Source organism: Phoxinus phoxinus (assembly GCF_949152265.1).
Source record: "Phoxinus phoxinus genome assembly, chromosome: 1".
NCBI lineage: Eukaryota > Metazoa > Chordata > Actinopteri > Cypriniformes > Leuciscidae > Phoxinus > Phoxinus phoxinus.
In genome coordinates, this window is record NC_136876.1 from 11042404 (window position 1) to 11063974 (window position 21571).

Sequence of the window (21571 nt, forward strand, 5' to 3'; positions counted from 1 at the left end):
AGCACTGAATTATTCTGACAAGAATGGAGAATCTCAACTGAAAACACAGAAGTTTAGTCAAATCAAACACCTCAGATCTGCGTGCATGGAAATATGACCCATCATAAATAAACCATGTGAACTTGATTATGAAATGTATACAATTTTACCTCACAAACCATAATCACTAACTTTTAATAATCTTGTGCTTGTAACACTCACTTTTCCTGCACATGAATTATACATTTTAAACCATATTCGAAACACATGACAATATTTCCGATAAATAATAAAGACCCATTTACTTTGATCATCAATAACGAACGTGAAATATTGGGTTCAGAAAAGAGAAAAAGAGAAGACATACAATACCATTCATTTATTCAAATAAAAACAGATACTAAAACAATTAAACATAATTCATAAAATAATGTTTATAACATAATACAATGATCAAAATGTTTACCGTTTCATTTTCTCGTATAAACAGTGAATTAACGCAAGAATAAAACAAAACAAAAATGACAAAAATAACACTTCTGTGCTCATCTTATTGAAGTTCTGGACGAATCCTGCATGCAGATCAACAGCTGAAAGACAAACCGTCCTGATCGCCGTCTAACAGATGAAACGTTTATTCAGTGTACGAACAGAATGAACACTAACCAACAGCAGTTCAAAAGATCCAGATTCACTCCGGAGTCAAACTAATGTATTGAACATCATCACATGAAGTAAAAGATCCGTTCATTAAACACACACCGTGTTTCGGAGTTCAGTCTGGAGGTCAACGTCTTTCAGCTTCAATAAAACATGTGAACACTCATCAGGACCTGCGGTAACTCTCACCTGATCAAACTCTCAGACACAGTACAAATGTTTGTTTTATTGCTGAAGCAGGAAGTTGTAAATCCCAAAGTTGTTGTCATTTGGAGAAATCAGCATGTCGGCTCTGGCTTTGTCCAACGTCCAGCGCAGAAAATCCCTCCGTTTGTGCCACTCCTGAAGCTCCTCCTCGCTGTGAGCGAAGTCACAACTCATGCCATCAGCACAACCATCATCAAACCTGTCAATCAAACACCACAGCCAATGAGGACAAAGATCACTGCTAATAGAGAGCCTAAGTCCCTCCCCTTCCGGTCGACCACCATGGGACCTTATTTCGGAAAAATATTGTATGGTAGTCAATGGCGAGAGACAACAAATATTTTGATCTCGTTTGAATTGTGCCCTGAATTACACATATGATGTTTGTCAATTTAAAAGATACATTTTAAAGTCAAGAAAGTCGCAGTTTGATGTAAAACTGTTGAGGTATAAGACTGTGAAAATACGTAATTACAAAGACTACAAACCCAGAAGGCGCACATGCGACGTCATACCTTTTCTCTCAATGAATGAAGCTAACTTTACTGAAGCTAACGTCTGTCATTTTTTCTATAGTCTTACATTATAATCGTAACGTTACGCCGTCATGCCTGACTCGTGTTTTGAGCCAGAATACACACATACGAGCAACGGATCTTGTGACGTAGGCTACATAGTGCGAGACGAGAGATGTAGTTCATCGAGCGATTTTCACATACAACTAAACGTTACTCTTCTGTTTTATGACAAACTGCGACTTTCTTGACTTTCATATTTACCTTTTAAATTGACAAACATCATATGTGTAGTTCAGGGGACAGTTCAGACGGAATAAAAAGATAAGTTATCTCTCGCCATTGACTTCCATACATATTTTTTCCGAAATAAGGTCCCATGAGCCGGAAGCGGAGGGGCGGGACTTAGGCTCTCTATTAAAAACCAGCTTCACTGATCAAACGACACGTGACTGAGGGGCTGTTTACAACTAAAAACGTAAAGCGTTTTAGCCGTTCGTTTACACGACAACGGCGTTTTGGACGCCTGAAAAAGCAAAGTTTTGAAAACGTGTTTCAAAGTGCAAGTTTTTGAAAACGGTCTCCGTGTAAACAACAACAAAAACGCGAATCTCTGAAGACGATGACGTCATGCACATGCGTATTACGTGTTGTCTATAGTGTTTCATCGCCATCTAGTGGCCTGGCAGCAGAATGCAGCGTTTTTAGCCGTTTTCGCGGATCGTTTTGACAATGGTGTCGTCTGTACGCGGAAAACCTTAAAGTCCCTGTAAAGGCAATTCTAAAAAAAAAATCTAAACACATTATAAATGTTAGAAATGTATTGCTAAAACATATTACAAAGACTGTGAACTGCGAAGTACTGAATTATGGAGTTAGACCATTAAACAGTTTTTCACCATTGCTATTTTCCGGATTTTTTGGGCGGGGCTAAAACGGGGGCTCGATGACGCACTGGAGCCCCTGATGCTGGCCGCTCCCTAACAATATAAATAGAGCACATTCACATCAGTTTGGCGCTCAATCGCGAGTTATTGTCAGTAACGTTATTATTATTACTACAGCCTACAGTTTGCTAGTTAGCTATGCCTTCGTCACGGAAATGCGTAGGCTACTACCTGGATGCGATCATGTACGAAACAAATCGGTCCTTATTTAAATTTCCTAAAAACGATCACATCAAGAAGAGGTGGATTAATTTTGTGAAGAGCCACCTTGATGGAGAGCTGAGGATCACCACCAAAACCCGCCTCTGTAGTGATCATTTTACACGGGATAGTTTTATACATTTTCGTCGGAGACAACTGGGATGCTCTGATAATCCGCTGTTACTGGTGAATGTGGCCGAACCGACTATCTCCCGCCTCGGCCGTCATCCTCCCGTCGCGCCGACAACTGTGCCATCCTCGGCAGTGCGTGCCCACCAATGAGGGTAAGCTGCCTTGTGTGCTTATGTTATAATTATAGTAGGTAGTCCACAGTAAGTACTAAATTCTGCAACCCTCTAACGTGATTTTTTTTGTTTGTTTATTTATATGATCAATATGATTCCTTAGCCAAGTAATTTAAACTACTATCCGTTCACAAAGCAGTCCCTTCCGACCACAAAAGAGACCGAGTCTTTCATGCATAAAGTCACTCGAGAAGTTGGATGTCAGTCAGACAGGTTTCAGCGCAGCCGGCGGACACGCCCCCAGCGTTTGAGAGCAGAGACCACAGCTAATTTTTTCAAGATTTTGATAGCTTATTTTATGTACTTGCCAGCTTTTTTGATCATTCAAATTTGGCTGGGTGGCTAATAACACATTTTTCTGTGATATGACAAACTCGGAACACATACTTAATTTTGACTTTACAGGGACTTTAAAGGAAAAACTTCTCAGTTTTAAGCACATCGTTGTTGTGTAAACGTGCCCCGAGTAACAATTAATATTAATTCACTATCAATATTGAATATTCAAAATAATATTATTTCGTTACTTTGGTTATTCAAACTAATGGCAGCTGAGGGGAGCTGGTTTACTCTGACCAGTCTGAGGAATCCTTGATGATGTTCATCGACTTGATGAAGACTGATGGTGGTGTACCTGGGACAGATGGAGAAACAGGGTCCAGGGAAGCGATAGGACCAGGTCAGACTCTCGTCCTCTCCCTCTCCGCTAAACACCCGGAGCTTGTGTTTCTCCGAGGAGATGTGCTGCTGCCACTGCCGATCGCTGTTACTGTGTTTGCCACACAGAGGGCAGTAGAAGCTGTCCTGCTACACCAACAAACACACCCCATTAGCACACGTAGAGGACAGTAGACAGAGAACGGCAAGAATAAACACGTACCATCAGCTCTGCAAAGTCCGTCGGCATGGTGATCTGCTTCTCTTCTATTGGCTGAGGCGGCGAGGTGCCATCTGACGCTCTGTTCTGATTGGACAGCCAGACGTCAAACACCTGCTGGACGTCTGTGACTGCAGCGGAGAGCATGTGAACGCAATTAAACCAATCAATCATTCAGACTATAGCCCCTTTCACACAGCAATCCCAGTAAATTACCGCAAAGTTACCATAATGACTTTACCGGTAAATACTGAAGGTGTAACAACATATCGCAATACAAAAATTCAACAATATGTATTGTGAATAGTTCACCCAAAATATAAATTACTAAGAGAAAAAAAATTCACGTTTTCAGAGTTGTCAGTACTACATTAAGCTACTATATATAATATTGAATATAATGTATAATAATGCAATGGGGGAATATTTGTGGGTCCTGATGATGCCAAATGTCTGATGTTACCAGTAAAAAGTGGCCTACATTATTTTAAATATATCTAGTCAGTGAAAGAGTGCAAACATATTAGTCTAAAATAATTCAGTATTTTCAGCTTCAGAATCATGAATATTGTTATTCTGGTGTCTCTATTATCCTGTGCGTTGGGTTTCCAGCACCATTTAGCATTTTAATCAACAGGACATTTTTTTGTTAACCTTTTATCATAAGTCTTGGAGTATCGCAATAATATCGTATCGTGAGTTCAGTATCGTGATATGTATCGAATCGTGACATGAGGGTATCGTTACTCCCCTAATAAATACACAAATACAACACAATAAATGCACACAAACAACAGCGTTCTGGCTTTTTACCGGTATCAGCTCCAAAATACCAGTAAATTCTGTGATGTCAGTAATCGCGAGTGATCTTTAAACACTGCACCGTTGTCTTCACCCACACTCATGAGGAGAAGCGCTTTAGTTTCACTATCTGCTCAATTTGACAACATTTTTTTAAGTCTGAGTGACAGGCATGAGGGGGTGATCAAACAGGACATGTGTTTGCTCTTAAAAACACAAGATGCGCATAAAAGCATCCAAATGCAGAGCCGCAGCGCTGATGAACGGAAAAGAAAGCTGAGAAAGCTGCGAGAAGTGGTGCAACGGTCATATTTACATAGAAAAGCGTTAACAAAGCGCCGAGTAATCACATCATCTCCATAAGAACTTTATGATTATGACTTCTTGCGTCAGTGCGTTCTGGCCTCATGCGTGATCATCCCAGTAATCTTCATTCCTTCATTTACCAGTAAACCAGTCAATAATTATCACACAACGTTTTGATTCATCACCATAACGGCATGCCAAAACGCACAAATTGGGAATGAACGCATACTTGCTTAAATGGCTTTAACTCTTGAACAGAATGCGATAATTTCACCAAACTTGGTGAATAAAAAGTGTTTTGCTTGACCACTGCTTGGTGCTAGAAAATAAAATAAAAAACAAACAAACATGAAAATGGTCTATGGATCCACTGGTCCGACTTACTGACGAAAATTGGCTTGCAGTGTCTTTGTCCAAGGTGCCATCATTGGGCCTCATTCATGAAACATTCGTAAATATACGAGTAAATATGTGAGTGATTTGCGCGTAAAGAGACCTTCCCGAAAACTCTTCTCCTGATTCACAAATACTTCGTAAACGTCAGATGTGATAGTGAAACGTGTGTGTGTACGCGCGTGCACGCTCATTCTCAATTACCATAAATCCCGCCCATTAAATCCGACTGACAACTATATATGGGCATCATATTATGACACCAAACGAAGGATTTCAACATGTCTTCTCAAAAGCGAATGAAAAAGAACAATTTCTCAGATGCAGAATTTTATTATCAGAAGTTCATTAAAAACGCCACATTTTATTTTCAAGCGTAGTCTATAGTGGCGTATCAGGTCCTAAAAAAAGGAAGCTTGGCAGCATATTACAGACGCAGTTACTGGAGTTTCATCTGTTAATCGAACAGTCCCAGAAGTGAAAAGAAAATGGTTCGACATGAAGCGACTGCAAAAAACGAATTAGTTCACTTCGAAAAAATATAGCTAGCCCAGCCCTATTGAAAACAATTAATTATTTTATTAAAGTGTACCGTTTGCAGATGCTCACTGGCTCTCATAATAAAAGTAAAAAGAAAAACCTATATGTATTGCTATATATAATAATATTTTTTCAAAATGCTGTGTGTAAATGTACCCGATTAGGTGAATTAAAATGCAGCCTTATTAATGAGCAAAACGTTCGGAAGTTAAACGCACTATTTACACGTGGTTGGGAGCAGGTGTAGATTTCTTTCGTACCAACTAACATTTGGAAAATACGAACATTTTAATGAATCCGAAAATTTACGCCAGAACCACTTTACACACGATTTACACAAGAATTCGTTCTGCTCGTGTTTCATGAATGAGACCCATTGTCTATGAAGACTATATGACGTCTACTGTCTATGAAGACATTCGCATATGTTTAAAAACATGACTGGCACCAATCCACTCTCATCAGTTATTAAACGAGGTTAACAAGGCCTATCAGAATAAAAAGTTGTGGGCCTGTTTGACTCTTGAAACTTGAGGAGGGAAAAATGAGCCACTGTGAGGAATTATCATGTTTTACGTGTTTAAATGATTGTATATTATGTTTCACACATACCAAAGCGCCGAGTAATCGTTCGGCGCTTACTCGGCGCTTGAGGAGAATGAGGAGATGTTAGATCTCCTCATTCTGAACAACTTTGCAGGTAAATCAAATATTTTTCTCAGAAAAACTGCAATTTGTTCCCCAAAGTGTGTGAATTGAGCTTCAGCGCATGAATTAGCATCAGTGTCGACTGTGTGTTTGGTTAGACGCTCACAGCCGTTGTTCTTCATGTACGTCCACAGCTCCTTCTCCTCCGGACTGTGAGCGAAAGAACAGTTCCCGATGTAATGACATTTACGCTGCTTCAGCACATGGATGCAGATCTGTGGGGAAACATTCAGTGTTAGACACCAAGAGCTCACAGTTTCTTATTAAATAATGATTCAGCAGATTGACTGTTAGACTTGGTATTTCACTAGTTTTCCTTGACTAATATAGTATGGAGGACCTTGAGTTTATAACAGTACAAGTTAGGGCTGCCCTCGACTAAAGATTTTTCTAGTCGACTAGTAGTTGTTCTTTTAAGCCATTAGTCGACTAATTGCGCATTTATATTAATCAGCGCACAAATTCAAACATAAAGCTTTCCACAGCGCACCGGCAAACGTAATGATTATGAATGTGTCGTGAAAAAAGTGTCATATCGCGATATCAGTGATATAGCGACGCGATGACGTATGGCACATTACCGTTCCCTCGAGCGCACAACAACACCACCTGTCTGAGAGTAAGAGCAGCATGTCAGCCTCCGACGATGATTTAGTCTTCTCTAAATGATTTCTCTCTCGTCTCCTTAAAATATGTTGCACAAGGCAAGCGTCGAGCGCTGCAGGCGGCGATACCACACTAAGGAGTCGGGACATGACTGAATTGTCACCTGCACAATCGGGCCATCAGTGCATTGTAACTAAAGTTTATAATTTTCATGCCTTAAGTCTTATCAGTTTAAACATTCAAGCGATTTTAAACTATACAGCACTCTGACAGATGGTTTCTCTCTGCGGCTGCAGTAAAGACGCCTCACAAACAGCTCGCGAGTAACAAGTTATTTTTTTGCGGATTATATCGCTTTAATGGGGGGGAAAACGCAAAATTGTGTCAAAATTCCGGTGTTGGTAAGTATACTCGTAAACACAGTGGGTTATGTATAAAACACATGTGACAGACAGTGTAATGAAAACAGCAATGGATCCGTGCGCTAGCTAATGAATGAGAATTAACAGCCTATGCATTTCATTTAGTCAGCAATCAGAACTAAAAGACTGCAATTTTACATTTGATTACTTTATTCAGTTTCTGTAGTATTTCTGAATACTAATGTTAGACTACCCAAAACATTTTATTTGTATCTATTATTTTGTATACATTTGTACTACTTTTTTCAATTTAATTCAAAGATTGAAATCAAGCTTCCGTGTGTTGTGTAAACTATTAACAACAAAATGACCCCATTGTAAAAACGCAATGAGTGAGCAAACATTTAGGTGAGATAAACGTAAAAAATTGTCTATATCGTCATAAATATCATTATCGCAAATATTCTTGAAATATCGTGATATAATTTTGAGGCTATATTGCCCACCCCTGCTGCCTAATAAAAGCAGACATTCGTCTAGGTTAACATTAGAGCGAGCAGACTTGTAAAGTGCTGTTACATGTTTCAAGTGATATATCTGAGGTCGATAAATGATAGGCGAATGTTTGGATTTCATGCCGTTAACGATCTGTCCGTTACAGCTTGCGTGATTTCACCACCTCTTCAAGTGTTTTTTAGTTTTATTTTTTATAAAACTTATAAAATGTTGGTCGACTAAGACTCTTCAAGTCGACTATTAGGGGTCAGCCCTAGTACAAGTATATCATACGTGACCCTTCATTTATTATTTGTGGCAAAAGCCAACAGTATGGGTCAAAATTATCGATTTTACTTTTATGCCAAAAATCATTAGGATATTAAGTAAAGATCATGTTCCATGAAGATATTTTGTAAATTTCCTTCCATAAATATATAAAACATTTATTTGTGTGAGTGAATGCAACAAAATCGTGACCATACATGTAGAATTGTAAAGGCGATTTTCTCAATGTTTAGATTTTTTGGCGCCCTCAGATTCCAGATTTTCAAATATCTTGGCCAAATATTGTCCTATCCTAACAAACCGTACATTGATGGAAAGCTTATTTATTCATCTTTAAGATGGTGTATACATCTCAATTTAAAAAAATGGACCCTGGTTTTGTGGTCCAGGGTCACATATATAGAATAGTACAGAGTCCAGCGGGTCAACTAACCTCATGTGTGCATCAAACAGAGCAAACGAGTTGTTTTCACTCACGTCGTATTGCTGAGGAAAGGTCTTGGCGTAGGGCACAGGCCTCACTGAGACCCACTTCTTCCTCTCGTGAGACTTGACCAGTAAAACCCTCCTGTCTTTGGTCCAGCTGAAGCGAGGCAGACAGAGGAAGAGAGTGAGACGGGGTGGTGTGTGTGTGTTCAGTCTGTGTGTGTGTGTGTGTGTGTGTCCGTCTGCACCTGTGTCGGGCTTTAGCGGTGCAGTACTTCATTGCTCGGTCCGGTTCGCTGACCAGCGCGTCTCTCCAGCACTGACCGCACACAAACTTCAGCATCAGCTCCAGCTCGTGACCTTTGACCTCAGCTGCGTCAGCACTTCCTGTTCCCTGCACCTTCCCATTCGTCTGCTCCGCTCTGATTGGACTTTTTGGTTTGGCAGCAGTGATTTTGTTTGGTGATCGTGACGCCACAATCACAGGCTGATGAAGAGAGACAGAAAGAGTTGATCACTACATGCATTATGACACAATCTATACATGTACTACTTAATGCGGTTTACTAAGTTAGTCATCACTAGCACTAGCGTTCACAGGGATCAAATCTCTAACACTACGCATTTCAAGGATAATTCACCTAAAATAAAATATTTTAAAAATCCCATGAGACTCACGCCGTGAAAAGTCAAGATTTTCACTAAATAATAAATCACATTTAATTTATTTTCTCGCTACACACATTCATGTACTTCCAGAAGAGTTGGAACTCAATTTTATAAATGACCATTTATCATTATTTACTTACCCTGGTGCTCTTCTAAAGTTGTATGACCTTTTGCAGAGCACAAATGGAGAAATGGTATGTTTTATTGGCCTTCAAGCATTATTACAGGTATTAAAGGTGCATTGTGTAATATTTAGAAGGATCTGCTGACATAAATGTAATATCGTATACATAACTATGTTTTCAGTGGTGTATAAAGACCTTACATAACGAACTGTTATTTTTGTATTACCTTAGAATGAGCCATTTCTATCTACGCACACCGCGGGTCTCCTTACATGGACATGTTTCTACGGTGGCCCTGAACGGACAAACGCGTTTCGTCACTATGTTGTTCTTCCTGCAAAGATCTTGCTAAAGTCAGTGAATAAAACACTGATGAACAAGTAACAATAATATTCGCAAATATAGCTGCAAGCAGCAATCACCGGGGCCAAGCGCAAGCAAGACGACAAGACGTGCTAAAGTGGCTGGGAGTGAGAGATCAACTGCAGCAAGGAGCAATTGAAGACATTTAAAGATGAATTTTGGCAAAATGGTTGAAAAATCACATGCATTAACTTAAAAATATGATTTAATAGATTTTCACTTTCGACCAATAGGTGGCGCAGTTACAAAACTGTTGTGATGTGGTCAGAGTGAAGTGACGACGACACATACAAAGTTTGGTGTCAATATGTCAAGGCATTGCAGATATAAAGCCTGAATAGTCAATTTGGCATTATGCCTCAACTTTGCATCAGCGGTATACGACCATGGTTTTGTCTATTGACACGAAATCCATAACTTTTACTTGGCACGGTCTGGAGATGACACGATCCGATTTTGGTGAAAATCGGACAGCCGGTCTAGGAGGAGTTCGAAAAAGTACATTTTAAAAGGAAATAAAGATGGCGGACAGGAAGTTTGGCTGACTATGAAGAAATTGGTATCTATGTTTTCAGCATAACCCAAGGAATCTATTAAGACCAGTGTCATTACTATAGGCAAATGTATGCAAAAGTTATTAGCATTTTGGGAAATTTTGTTACAACTTTTGACCAAAAGGTGGCGCTGTATCATAATCTTTTGAGTAGCTTTAGGGCCTTGTACTGATGACCAATACTGAGTTTGGTAACGATACGTTCATGCGTTCATAAAATACAGCATTTTAGCACATAATTCAAAATGGCCGACAGCCAAAATGGCCGATATGGGAAAATTGGATATCAGTCGACTCAGCATGACGCCCTGAATCTAACGAGACCACTTTTGTGATTTTTGGACAAACCGTTCAGAAGTTAAAGGCAAAAACATAAATTCTTCATATCTCCGGACCAGTAGGTGGCGCTGCGCCGAAACGCAGCATGTAGCCTCAGGTCATGCTTGTGACAACATGTACCAAATTTGGTCTGAATCTGATAAAGCGTTGTGGAGATACAGCATTGAGCCTGTTTTCGCAAGTGCTACGTAAAATTTATTTGCGCGGTATTCAAGAACGGTAATTCGAATCAACTTGATTTCCATAACTTTTTGTCGGCACAGTCTCGAGATGATCTGGTTCAATTTTCGTGAAATTCGGACCAACGGCCTAGGAGGAGTTCGAAAAAGTAGGTTTTTCGGAAAATTCAAAATGGCGGGAAAACTATTATGACGGAAAATGACGTCATAGGGTGCAGTCGAATCGTCCTGATCTCAGGAATCAGAGGGAAAAAGAATTTTGTTTCTAGCCCTTGTGGTTCAAAAGTTATTAGCATAAACATGAGTGCAACTTTGGACAGTTGGTGGCGCTAGAGGGATTGATTTGGAGACTCCAAATTTACTATGGTGATAGTTCAGACTGTCCTCTATATGTGTGCCAAATTTCATAACTTTCCCGCAAGCGGTTCTATGGGCTGCCATAGACTCCCAGTCGGAACAATGAAGAATAATAATAAATATAGCTGCAAGCAGCAATCACCGGGGCCAAGCGCAAGCAAGACGACAAGACATGCCAAAGTGGCTGGGAGTGTGAGACCCACTGCAGCAAGGAGCAATTAAAGACATTTGAAGATGAATTTTGGCAAAATGGTTGAAAAATCACATACAATAACTAAAAATATGATTATCACTTTCGACCAATAGGTGGCGCAGTTACGAAACTGATGTGATGTGGTCAGAGTGAAGTGACAATGACACATACAAAGTTTGGTGTCAATATGTCAAGGCATTGCAGATATAAAGCCTGAATAGTCATTTTGGCATCATGCCTCAACTTTGCCACTGCGGTATACGAAAACGGTTTTGTCTATCGACACGAAATCCATAACTTTTACTCGGCACAGTCTGGAGATGACACGATCCGATTTTGGTGAAAATCGGACGTTCGGTCTAGGAGGAGTTCGAAAAAGTAGGTTTTAAAAGAAAATAAAGATGGCGGACAGGAACTTTGATTGACTATGGCAAAATTGGTATCTATGTTTTCAGCATAACCCAAGGAATCTATTGAGATCAGTGTCATTACTATAGGCAAATTTATTCAAAAGTTATTAGCATTTTTGGAAATTTCATTATAACTTTTGACCAAAAGGTGGCGCTGTCTCATAAATTTTTGAGTACTTTTAGGGCGTTGTACTGATGACCCATACTGAGTTTCGTAACGATACGTTCATGCGTTCATAAAATACAGCATTTTAGCACATAATTCAAAATGGCCGACAGCCAAAATGGCCGATATGGGAAAATTGGATATCAGTCGACTCAGCACGATGCCCTGAATCTAACGAGACCACTTTTGTGATTTTTGGACAAACCGTTCAGAAGTTATAAGCAAAAATATAAATTCTTCATATCTCCGGACCAGTAGGTGGCGCTGCGCCGAAACGCAGCATGTAGCCTCAGGTCATGCTTGTGATGACATGTACCAAATTTGGTCTGAATCCGATAAAGCGTTGTGGAGATACGGCCTTACGTCTGTTTTTGCAAGCGCTACGTAAAATTTATTTGCGCGGTATTCGAGAACGGTAATTAGAATCAACTTGAATTCCATAACTTTTGGTCGTCAAGGTCTGGAGATGATCTGGTTCATTTTTCGTGAAATTCGGAGCAACGGCCTAGGAGGAGTTCGAAAAAGTAGTTTTTTCGGAAAATTCAAAATGGCGGGAAAACTATTATGACGGAAAATGACGTCATAGGGTGCAGTCGAATCGTCATGAGCTCAGGAATCAGAGGAAAAAAGAATTTTGTTTCTAGCCCTTGTGGTTCAAAAGTTATTAGCATAAACATGAGTGAAACTTTGGACAGCTGGTGGCGCTAGAGGGAATGAGTTGGAGACTCCAAATTTGCTATGGTGATAGTTCAGGCTATCTTCTATCACTGTGCCAATTTGTATAAGTTTCCCGCAAACGGTTCTATAGGCTGCCATAGACGCCCAGTCGGAAGAAAAAGAAGAAAAAGAAAAAGAAAAAGAAAAAGAAGAATAAGAACGGGAACAGATACAATAGGTGCCCGCACCTTCAGTGCTTGGCCCCTAAATATAGCTGCAAGCAGCCATTACGGGGCCAAGCGCAAAAGCAGACGACGAGATATGCCTACATGGCTGAAAGTGTGAGACAAACTGCGGCAAGGAGCAATTAAAGACATTTGAAGATGAATTTTGGCAAAATGGTTGAAAAATCACATACAATAACTAAAAATATGATTATCACTTTCGACCAGTAGGTGGCGCAGTTACGAAACTGATGTGATGTGGTCAGAGTGAAGTGACAATGACACATACAAAGTTTGGTGTCAATATGTCAAGGCATTGCAGATATAAAGCCTGAATAGTCATTTTGGCATCATGCCTCAACTTTGCCACTGCGGTATACGAAAACGGTTTCGTCTATCGACACGAAATCCATGACTTTTACTCGGCACGGCCTGGAGATGACACGATCCGATTTTGGTGAAAATCGGACGTTCGGTCTAGGAGGAGTTTGAAAAAGTAGGTTTTAAAAGAAAATAAATATGGCGGACAGGAAGTTTGGCTGACTATGGCAAAATTGGTATCTATGTTTTCAGCATAACCCAAGGAATCTATTGAGACCAGTGTCATTACTATAGGCTAATTTATTCAAAAGTTATTAGCATTTTTGGAAATTTCATTATAACTTTTGACCAAAAGGTGGCGCTGTCTCATAAATTTTTGAGTACCTTTAGGGCGTTGTACTGATGACCCATACTGAGTTTCGTAGCGATACGTTCATGCGTTCATAAAATACAGCATTTTAGCACATAATTCAAAATGGCCGACAGCCAAAATGGCCGATATGGGAAAATTGGATATCAGTCAACTCAGCACGACGCCCTGAATCTAACGAGACCACTTTTGTGATTTTTGGACAAACCGTTCAGAAGTTATAAGCAAAAACAAATTCTTCATATCTCCGGACCAGTAGGTGGCGCTGCGCCGAAACGCAGCATGTAGCCTCAGGTCATGCTTGTGATGACATGTACCAAATTTGGTCTGAATCCGATAAAGCGTTGTGGAGATACGGCCTTACGTCTGTTTTCGCAAGCGCTACGTAAAATTTATTTGCGCGGTATTCGAGAACGGTAATTCGAATCAACTTGAATTCCATAACTTTTGGTCGTCAAGGTCTGGAGATGATCTGGTTAATTTTTCGTGAAATTCGGAGCAACGGCCTAGGAGGAGTTCGAAAAAGTAGGTTTTTTGGAAAATTCAAAATGGCGGGAAAACTATTATGACGGAAAATGACGTCATATGGTGCATTCGAATCGTCATGAGCTCAGGAATCAGAGGAAAAAATAATTTTGTTTCTAGCCCTTGTGGTTCAAAAGTTATTAGCATAAACATGAGTGAAACTTTGGACAGCTGGTGGCGCTAGAGGGAATGAGTTGGAGACTCCAAATTTGCTATGGTGATAGTTCAGGCTGTCCTCTATCACTGTGCCAATTTTCATAAGTTTCCCGCAAACGGTTCTATAGGCTGCCATAGACGCCCAGTCGGAAAAAGAAAAAAAAGGAAGAAGAATAAGAACCGGAACAGATACAATAGGTGCCCGCACCTTCAGTGCTTGGCCCCTAATAATAATAATAAGAACCGGAACGAAAACAATAGGTGCCTCCGCACTTTCAGTGCTTGGCCCCTAATAAATATAGCTGCAAGCAGCAATCACCGGGGCCAAGCGCAAAAGCAGACGACGAGATATGCCTACATGGCTGAAAGTGTGAGACAAACTGCAGCAAGGAGCAATTAAAGACATTTGAAGATGAATTTTGGCAAAATGGTTGAAAAATCACATACAATAACTAAAAATATGATTATCACTTTCGACCAATAGGTGGCGCAGTTACGAAACTGATGTGATGTGGTCAGAGTGAAGTGACAATGACACATACAAAGTTTTGGTGTCAATATGTCAAGGCATTGCAGATATAAAGCCTGAATAGTCATTTTGGCATCATGCCTCAACTTTGACACTGCGGTATACGAAAACGGTTTTGTCTATCGACACGAAATCCATAACTTTTACTCGGCACGGTCTGGAGATGACACGATCCGATTTTGGTGAAAATCGGACGTTCGGTCTAGGAGGAGTTCGAAAAAGTAGGTTTTAAAAGAAAATAAAGATGGCGGACAGGAAGTTTGGCTGACTATGGCAAAATTGGTATCTATGTTTTCAGCATAACCCAAGGAATCTATTGAGATCAGTGTCATTACTATAGGCAAATTTATTCAAAAGTTATTAGCATTTTTGGAAATTTCATTATAACTTTTGACCAAAAGGTGGCGCTGTCTCATAAATTTTTGAGTACTTTTAGGGCGTTGTACTGATGACCCATACTGAGTTTCGTAACGATACGTTCATGCGTTCATAAAATACAGCATTTTAGCACATAATTCAAAATGGCCATCAGCCAAAATGGCCGATATGGGAAAATTGGATATCAGTCGACTCAGCACGATGCCCTGAATCTAACGAGACCACTTTTGTGATTTTTGGACAAACCGTTCAGAAGTTATAAGCAAAAATATAAATTCTTCATATCTCCGGACCAGTAGGTGGCGCTGCGCCGAAACGCAGCATGTAGCCTCAGGTCATGCTTGTGATGACATGTACCAAATTTGGTCTGAATCCGATAAAGCGTTGTGGAGATACGGCCTTACGTCTGTTTTTGCAAGCGCTACGTAAAATTTATTTGCGCGGTATTCGAGAACGGTAATTCGAATCAACTTGAATTCCATAACTTTTTGTTGTCATGGTCTGGAGTTGATCTGGTTCAATTTTCGTGAAATTCGGAGCAACGGCCTAGGAGGAGTTCGAAAAAGTAGGTTTTTTGGAAAATTCAAAATGGCGGGAAAACTATTATGACGGAAAATGACGTCATAGAGTGCAATCGAATCGGCATGAGCTCAGGAATCAGAGGAAAAAAGAATTTTGTTGATAGGCCTTACGGTTCAAAAGTTATTAGCATACAATTTCTGAAACTTTGGACAGGTGGTGGCGCTAGAGGGAATGAGTTAGAAACACCAAAATTGGTGTATTTGATGTTGGGAATGTCCTCTATCAGAATGTCAAACCAAAACAACTTTCCCGCATACGCTTCTATGGGCTGCCATAGACGCCCAGTCGGAAGAAAAAAAAGAAGAAGAAGAAGAACGGGAACAGATACAATAGGTGCCCGCACCTTCAGTGCTTGGCCCCTAAATATAGCTGCAAGCAGCAATCACCGGGGCCAAGCGCAAGCAAGACGACAAGACATGCCAAAGTGGCTGGGAGTGTGAGACCCACTGCAGCAAGGAGCAATTAAAGACATTTGAAGATGAATTTTGGCAAAATGGTTGAAAAATCACATACAATAACTAAAAATATGATTATCACTTTCGACCAATAGGTGGCGCAGTTACGAAACTGATGTGATGTGGTCAGAGTGAAGTGACAATGACACATACAAAGTTTGGTGTCAATATGTCAAGGCATTGCAGATATAAAGCCTGAATAGTCATTTTGGCATCATGCCTCAACTTTGCCACTGCGGTATACGAAAACGGTTTTGTCTATCGACACGAAATCCATAACTTTTACTCGGCACAGTCTGGAGATGACACGATCCGATTTTGGTGAAAATCGGACGTTCGGTCTAGGAGGAGTTCGAAAAAGTAGGTTTTAAAAGAAAATAAAGATGGCGGACAGGAACTTTGATTGACTATGGCAAAATTGGTATCTATGTTTTCAGCATAACCCAAGGAATCTATTGAGATCAGTGTCATTACTATAGGCAAATTTATTCAAAAGTTATTAGCATTTTTGGAAATTTCATTATAACTTTTGACCAAAAGGTGGCGCTGTCTCATAAATTTTTGAGTACTTTTAGGGCGTTGTACTGATGACCCATACTGAGTTTCGTAACGATACGTTCAGGCGTTCATAAAATACAGCATTTTAGCACATAATTCAAAATGGCCGACAGCCAAAATGGCCGATATGGGAAAATTGGATATCAGTCAACTCAGCACGACGCCCTGAATCTAACGAGACCACTTTTGTGATTTTTGGACAAACTGTTCAGAAGTTATAAGCAAAAACATAAATTCTTCATATCTCCGGACCAGTAGGTGGCGCTGCGCCGAAACGCAGCATGTAGCCTCAGGTCATGCTTGTGATGACATGTACCAAATTTGGTCTGAATCCGATAAAGCGTTGTGGAGATACGGCCTTACGTCTGTTTTCGCAAGCGCTACGTAAAATTTATTTGCGTGGTATTCGAGAACGGTAATTCGAATCAACTTGAATTCCATAACTTTTGGTCGTCAAGGTCTGGAGATGATCTGGTTAATTTTTCGTGAAATTCGGAGCAACGGCCTAGGAGGAGTTCGAAAAAGTAGGTTTTTCGGAAAATTCTAAATGGCGGGAAAACTATTATGACGGAAAATGACGTCATATGGTGCAGTCGAATCGTCGTGATCTCAGGAATCAGAGGAAAAAAGAATTTTGTTTCTAGCCCTTGTGGTTCAAAAGTTATTAGCATAAACATGAGTGAAACTTTGGACAGCTGGTGGCGCTAGAGGGAATGAGTTGGAGACTCCAAATTTGCTATGGTGATAGTTCAGGCTGTCCTCTATCACTGTGCCAATTTGTATAAGTTTCCCGCAAACGGTTCTATAGGCTGCCATAGACGCCCAGTCGGAAGAAAAAAAAGAAAAAAAAGAAGAAGAATAAGAACGGGAACAGATACAATAGGTGCCCGCACCTTCAGTGCTTGGCCCCTAATAATAGGAACGGGAACAGAAACAATAGGTGCCTACGCACTTTCAGTGCTTGGCCCCTAAATATCGTTTTACTGAATAATTAAGTAAACCTGATTTCTTAATTTCTGTAAATAAACCTCATTGCTGAACTCGCTACTCTCTGCTGTCTCAGACTACGACATCACTTCCTGTCGGCCACCGTAACTTCTGTTGGGTGCAATTCGCAACCTCACCACTAGATGCTGCTAAAAATTACACACTGCAGCTTTAAGGAAAATTGTCATTAAAAGACTGAATTATTTAGTTGTTATAATGAAACATCAATATTAAAAGACCAGAAATAAAATAGAGCAAAATATTAAAAGCACAAATTACTGATCTAAATTAAAATCTAATAAACATGTTTTGACAAGCAAGAGAAGAACATTTTCTCAAACAAGTCATACAACTTTAGAACAGCACCAGGCTGAATACATAATGATAACTATTTAATAAATACTTTGAGATTATATTAACGTTATGTAATCATTGAGAAGAGACTCACACGCTGTTTGTTCCAGTGTTTTATGGACTCCTGCACGATCTCTTCATGGCTGATTCCTAAACACAGAGCGATGAAGAGGGAGAGAAAAAGAGAGAAAACAATCCTGTCAATTATTATTGTGCAAAAACTCATTTTTAAACACTCAAAGAAATGAACAATATCAAACATCACAACACACTGTGATGAAAATTGTTGAACGAATAAATGCAGATCATTTGTATATGTAAACCTTTGCTCTATTTTTAAATTATTTTCTATTTTAAATTGTTGGTCTATTTAGTATTTATGTTTCATTGTAACAGTAAAATAATTCAGTTATTTTTATGACACTTGTAATAATGCTGAAAAGTCAATAAAACATAAAACAATAAAACAAGTGAGCTACATATGAAGTATATACAGATATTCGACTAAAAGAATGTTTTTTTGTCCCACTCTGCTTTTTTTTTTTAAAGCTTTTTTTGTGCCATGTTATGTTTTCGGTCGCATGTCAATAACAGGTGTGTAAATGTATTGTGTGTGTGTGTGTGTGTTCTCCAGTATGTATGTGTAACAGAGGCTCTACTGTATGTTTTAGTGTGTGTGTGTATGTGTGTGATCTCCAGTGCGTGTACTAGAGTCTCTAATGTGTGTGTGTGTGTGTGTGTGTACCAGAGTCTATAATGTGTGTGTGTGTACCAGAGTTTCTGATGTATGTATGTGTGTGTGTGTAACAGAGTCTCTAATGTGTGTGTGTGTGTGTGTGTGTGTGTAACAGAGTCTCTAATGTGTGTGTGTGTGTGTGTGTGTGTGTATACCCGAGTCTCTCTGCAGGATCCAGATCTGCAGTTCGATGAGCGAGTGAGCGAAGCAGCAGCCGTCCTCCCTCTTGCAGCCGAGACTGAGCTCGTGACGACACATGTCAAACTGACAGTGAGGACTCAGCGCTCGGATCTTACTGTAACTCACAGCGCTGCTCTTCACCACGTGAACCAAACACCTGAACGACAGAGAGAGAGAGAGACACAGAGATGCTTTAACTATAATATATACACATTACACACAGATGGATGGACAGACAGTTAGATATAATGATAAAAAAAAACAAAATTTTGGATGGAACGATAGATAGATAGATAGAAGGAAGGAAGGAAGGAAGGATGATACATGGATGGATGGATAGATGATGGATGGATGTAATGTTGTCAAAATTACCGACTTCAGTACTAAGTCGGTACTTAAATTTGAAAAATGTGGCCTAATACATCCGCTGCTTTTAAGAGCTCCTGTGTAAGCATTCGGTGAAGAGTGTCAAAGATGTCATTGTTGATGATTGTAGTCAATCAGAGACATACATGTTGAGCGCATCAGAGGTGATTAAGAATCTGTTCAACAGCGCTCAAAATGCTAGAGGGAAATGCTGGTGTCGTCACATTTGTAAATTTCAGTACTGCTGACTAGATGCGTTTGACAACACTAGATGGATGATGTTCTCACGTACTTCTTCTTGTCGAACTGATGTTGTGTTTGTAGATTGGCACACACAGCTGGATTCTCCTTCCAGCGTCTGCTGATCATTCTGGGTTTACAGTCAAAACAGGCCTGATGAGGGACAGACACGCGTGTGTGTCAGCATTACAACAGAGACACACACACACACAGAGAAGCGTTAGCCATTCGAAACGCACAACTCAACATCCACAGCACTGAACCAGGTCATTATTTACACTTTTACAGAATAGCTTTACCTAGATACATATTTATCTGTGTAAAATTATGTCACTTACATGATATAAAGTGTAAGTGCTCTAGAAAAAGCTGGTTTGTCCTACATAAGGGTCAGTGCTCATTTTTAATTAAAGTGATCATTAACAATGTTTTTTTTATTTAGTCAATAATTATATATTTAAAAAAATAATAATCACACAACAATACTTAAATGCATTAATTAAAACATGATGTTGACAAAATATGACAAGCAAAACAGGGCAAAACATTAATAATGAACAAACAATTTTTTGGAAGAAGAACTTCTAGAATCAACAAGAATGTTTGGAAATATCAAATCATAGTCAATATAATGTTATTATATCTTATTTCAACAGATTAAGTTAACAAAACAATATGTTTGTGTTTATACACCTTTAAATGTCGATTCAATTAATGTAAAGGGTTTGAATATTTAGTTTTATTTTGCACTCGTCAAAGAAATGTTTTCATTGTCTACAATTAGATGCAATTTTAGCTTTTGTTAGTTTTATAGTAAAACTGACTAATATTAATGAATATGACAATAACTTTTTGACTAAATGTAAAGGACAAAAACTATAGCTGAATAAAATAAATTTTTTAACACATTTTAAATAAATTAATCATTTTTTATTCTTAGCTTTTATTGTTATTTTTTATTCTTAAGCATCTCTCGTGATTATTTATTTTATTTTACAAATCCTTTTCGTGTAAAGCACTCACTGTATATCAGTAACACCCCATTATAGACTCTTTCAACTGAGGAATAAATCCATCAGTAAAAATCTCAAGACTGGTATCGAATCGTAAAAATTTTCACCACAAATTGTGTGTGTGTGTGTTCTTACCTCACAGAGGAACATGAACATGCCCATGTGCATGTTCAGGAGTGTGATGACGCTGAGTGCTTGTGTCCCATTGGCCGCCAGTGGATTGAAGAGCAGCTCTCGGACCAGTAAGCCCCGCCTCTCCTGCGTCCACACGTCGATCTCTTCTTGACAATATGCAAACGTGCAGCCCTCACCGTACTTACACACCCGAGTCTCCAACACCTCTACACACACACAGAAAAATAATACCATTAATCAAGGTACTAGTTAGGCTTGCTACGATAGTCGGTGTTACCAGTGTTCAGAAGCAATTGAAATTACATCACTTTCCCAGCGCAGCACCGCCCCCCCCCCACCGTCGATTTTTATAATTTTTTTTAAATAATTTAGTTCAGTTAGCAAACAGTCACTACAATTAAAAACTGAACGTGTCTGCTGAATAAATCGTGAGCACAGATGAACGAGTCGCAGCACAGATCAGCAGCAGTCGTCAGATTTCATTCATCACGAGAGTGAGAAACTGACTGACAAGATGATGGAACAATATTTGGTGTCAAAGCGAAATGTAAAAGCGCCTATTTAAGCCAATTTGTCAATTTACTGTTTTGTTGTTGTGTTTTTCATTAAGAATAATAAGCTAATGAATTCAAGCAATCCGCACCCAAATTGGTGCAAATTTGAAAGTGAAACTAAAATGCGCACGGCCACACGCGTCAACGGGCGGGAGCTTTTAAAACACTTTCGCCTTTAAGTTAGCGATTTAAAAGCCCCCGCCGGTGATACCGGTATTCTCACATGTCAATTAACCGGTGGGAAAATATCCTCACGTCACATCCCTAGTACTCGTTAATTA

General features: G+C 39.5%; 1 protein-coding gene across 4 annotated transcripts in view; it reads right to left on the reverse strand.

The window, feature by feature from the left end:
* Positions 1–343: 343 nt before the first annotated feature.
* zc3h7ba (zinc finger CCCH-type containing 7Ba) overlaps positions 344–21571 on the reverse strand; it is a 35563-nt gene continuing 14335 nt past the window's right edge. The window contains exons 14-24 of one of the 4 annotated variants that reach the window (XM_079615655.1): positions 20737–20942; positions 19641–19741; positions 18958–19139; positions 18161–18216; positions 8865–9103; positions 8668–8773; positions 6546–6654; positions 3695–3822; positions 3449–3618; positions 829–1045; positions 344–597 (exon numbers count right to left, since the gene is read on the reverse strand). In XM_079615655.1, the coding sequence (XP_079471781.1) occupies positions 865–1045; positions 3449–3618; positions 3695–3822; positions 6546–6654; positions 8668–8773; positions 8865–9103; positions 18161–18216; positions 18958–19139; positions 19641–19741; positions 20737–20942 (1478 nt within the window). In that variant the 3' untranslated portion in view covers positions 344–597; positions 829–864. Of the gene's footprint in view, positions 1046–3448; positions 3622–3694; positions 3823–6545; positions 6655–8667; positions 8774–8864; positions 9104–18160; positions 18217–18957; positions 19140–19640; positions 19742–20736; positions 20943–21571 lie in introns of all 4 variants that reach the window. The other 3 variants (XM_079615653.1, XM_079615652.1, XM_079615654.1) reach the window with 3 other exon arrangements.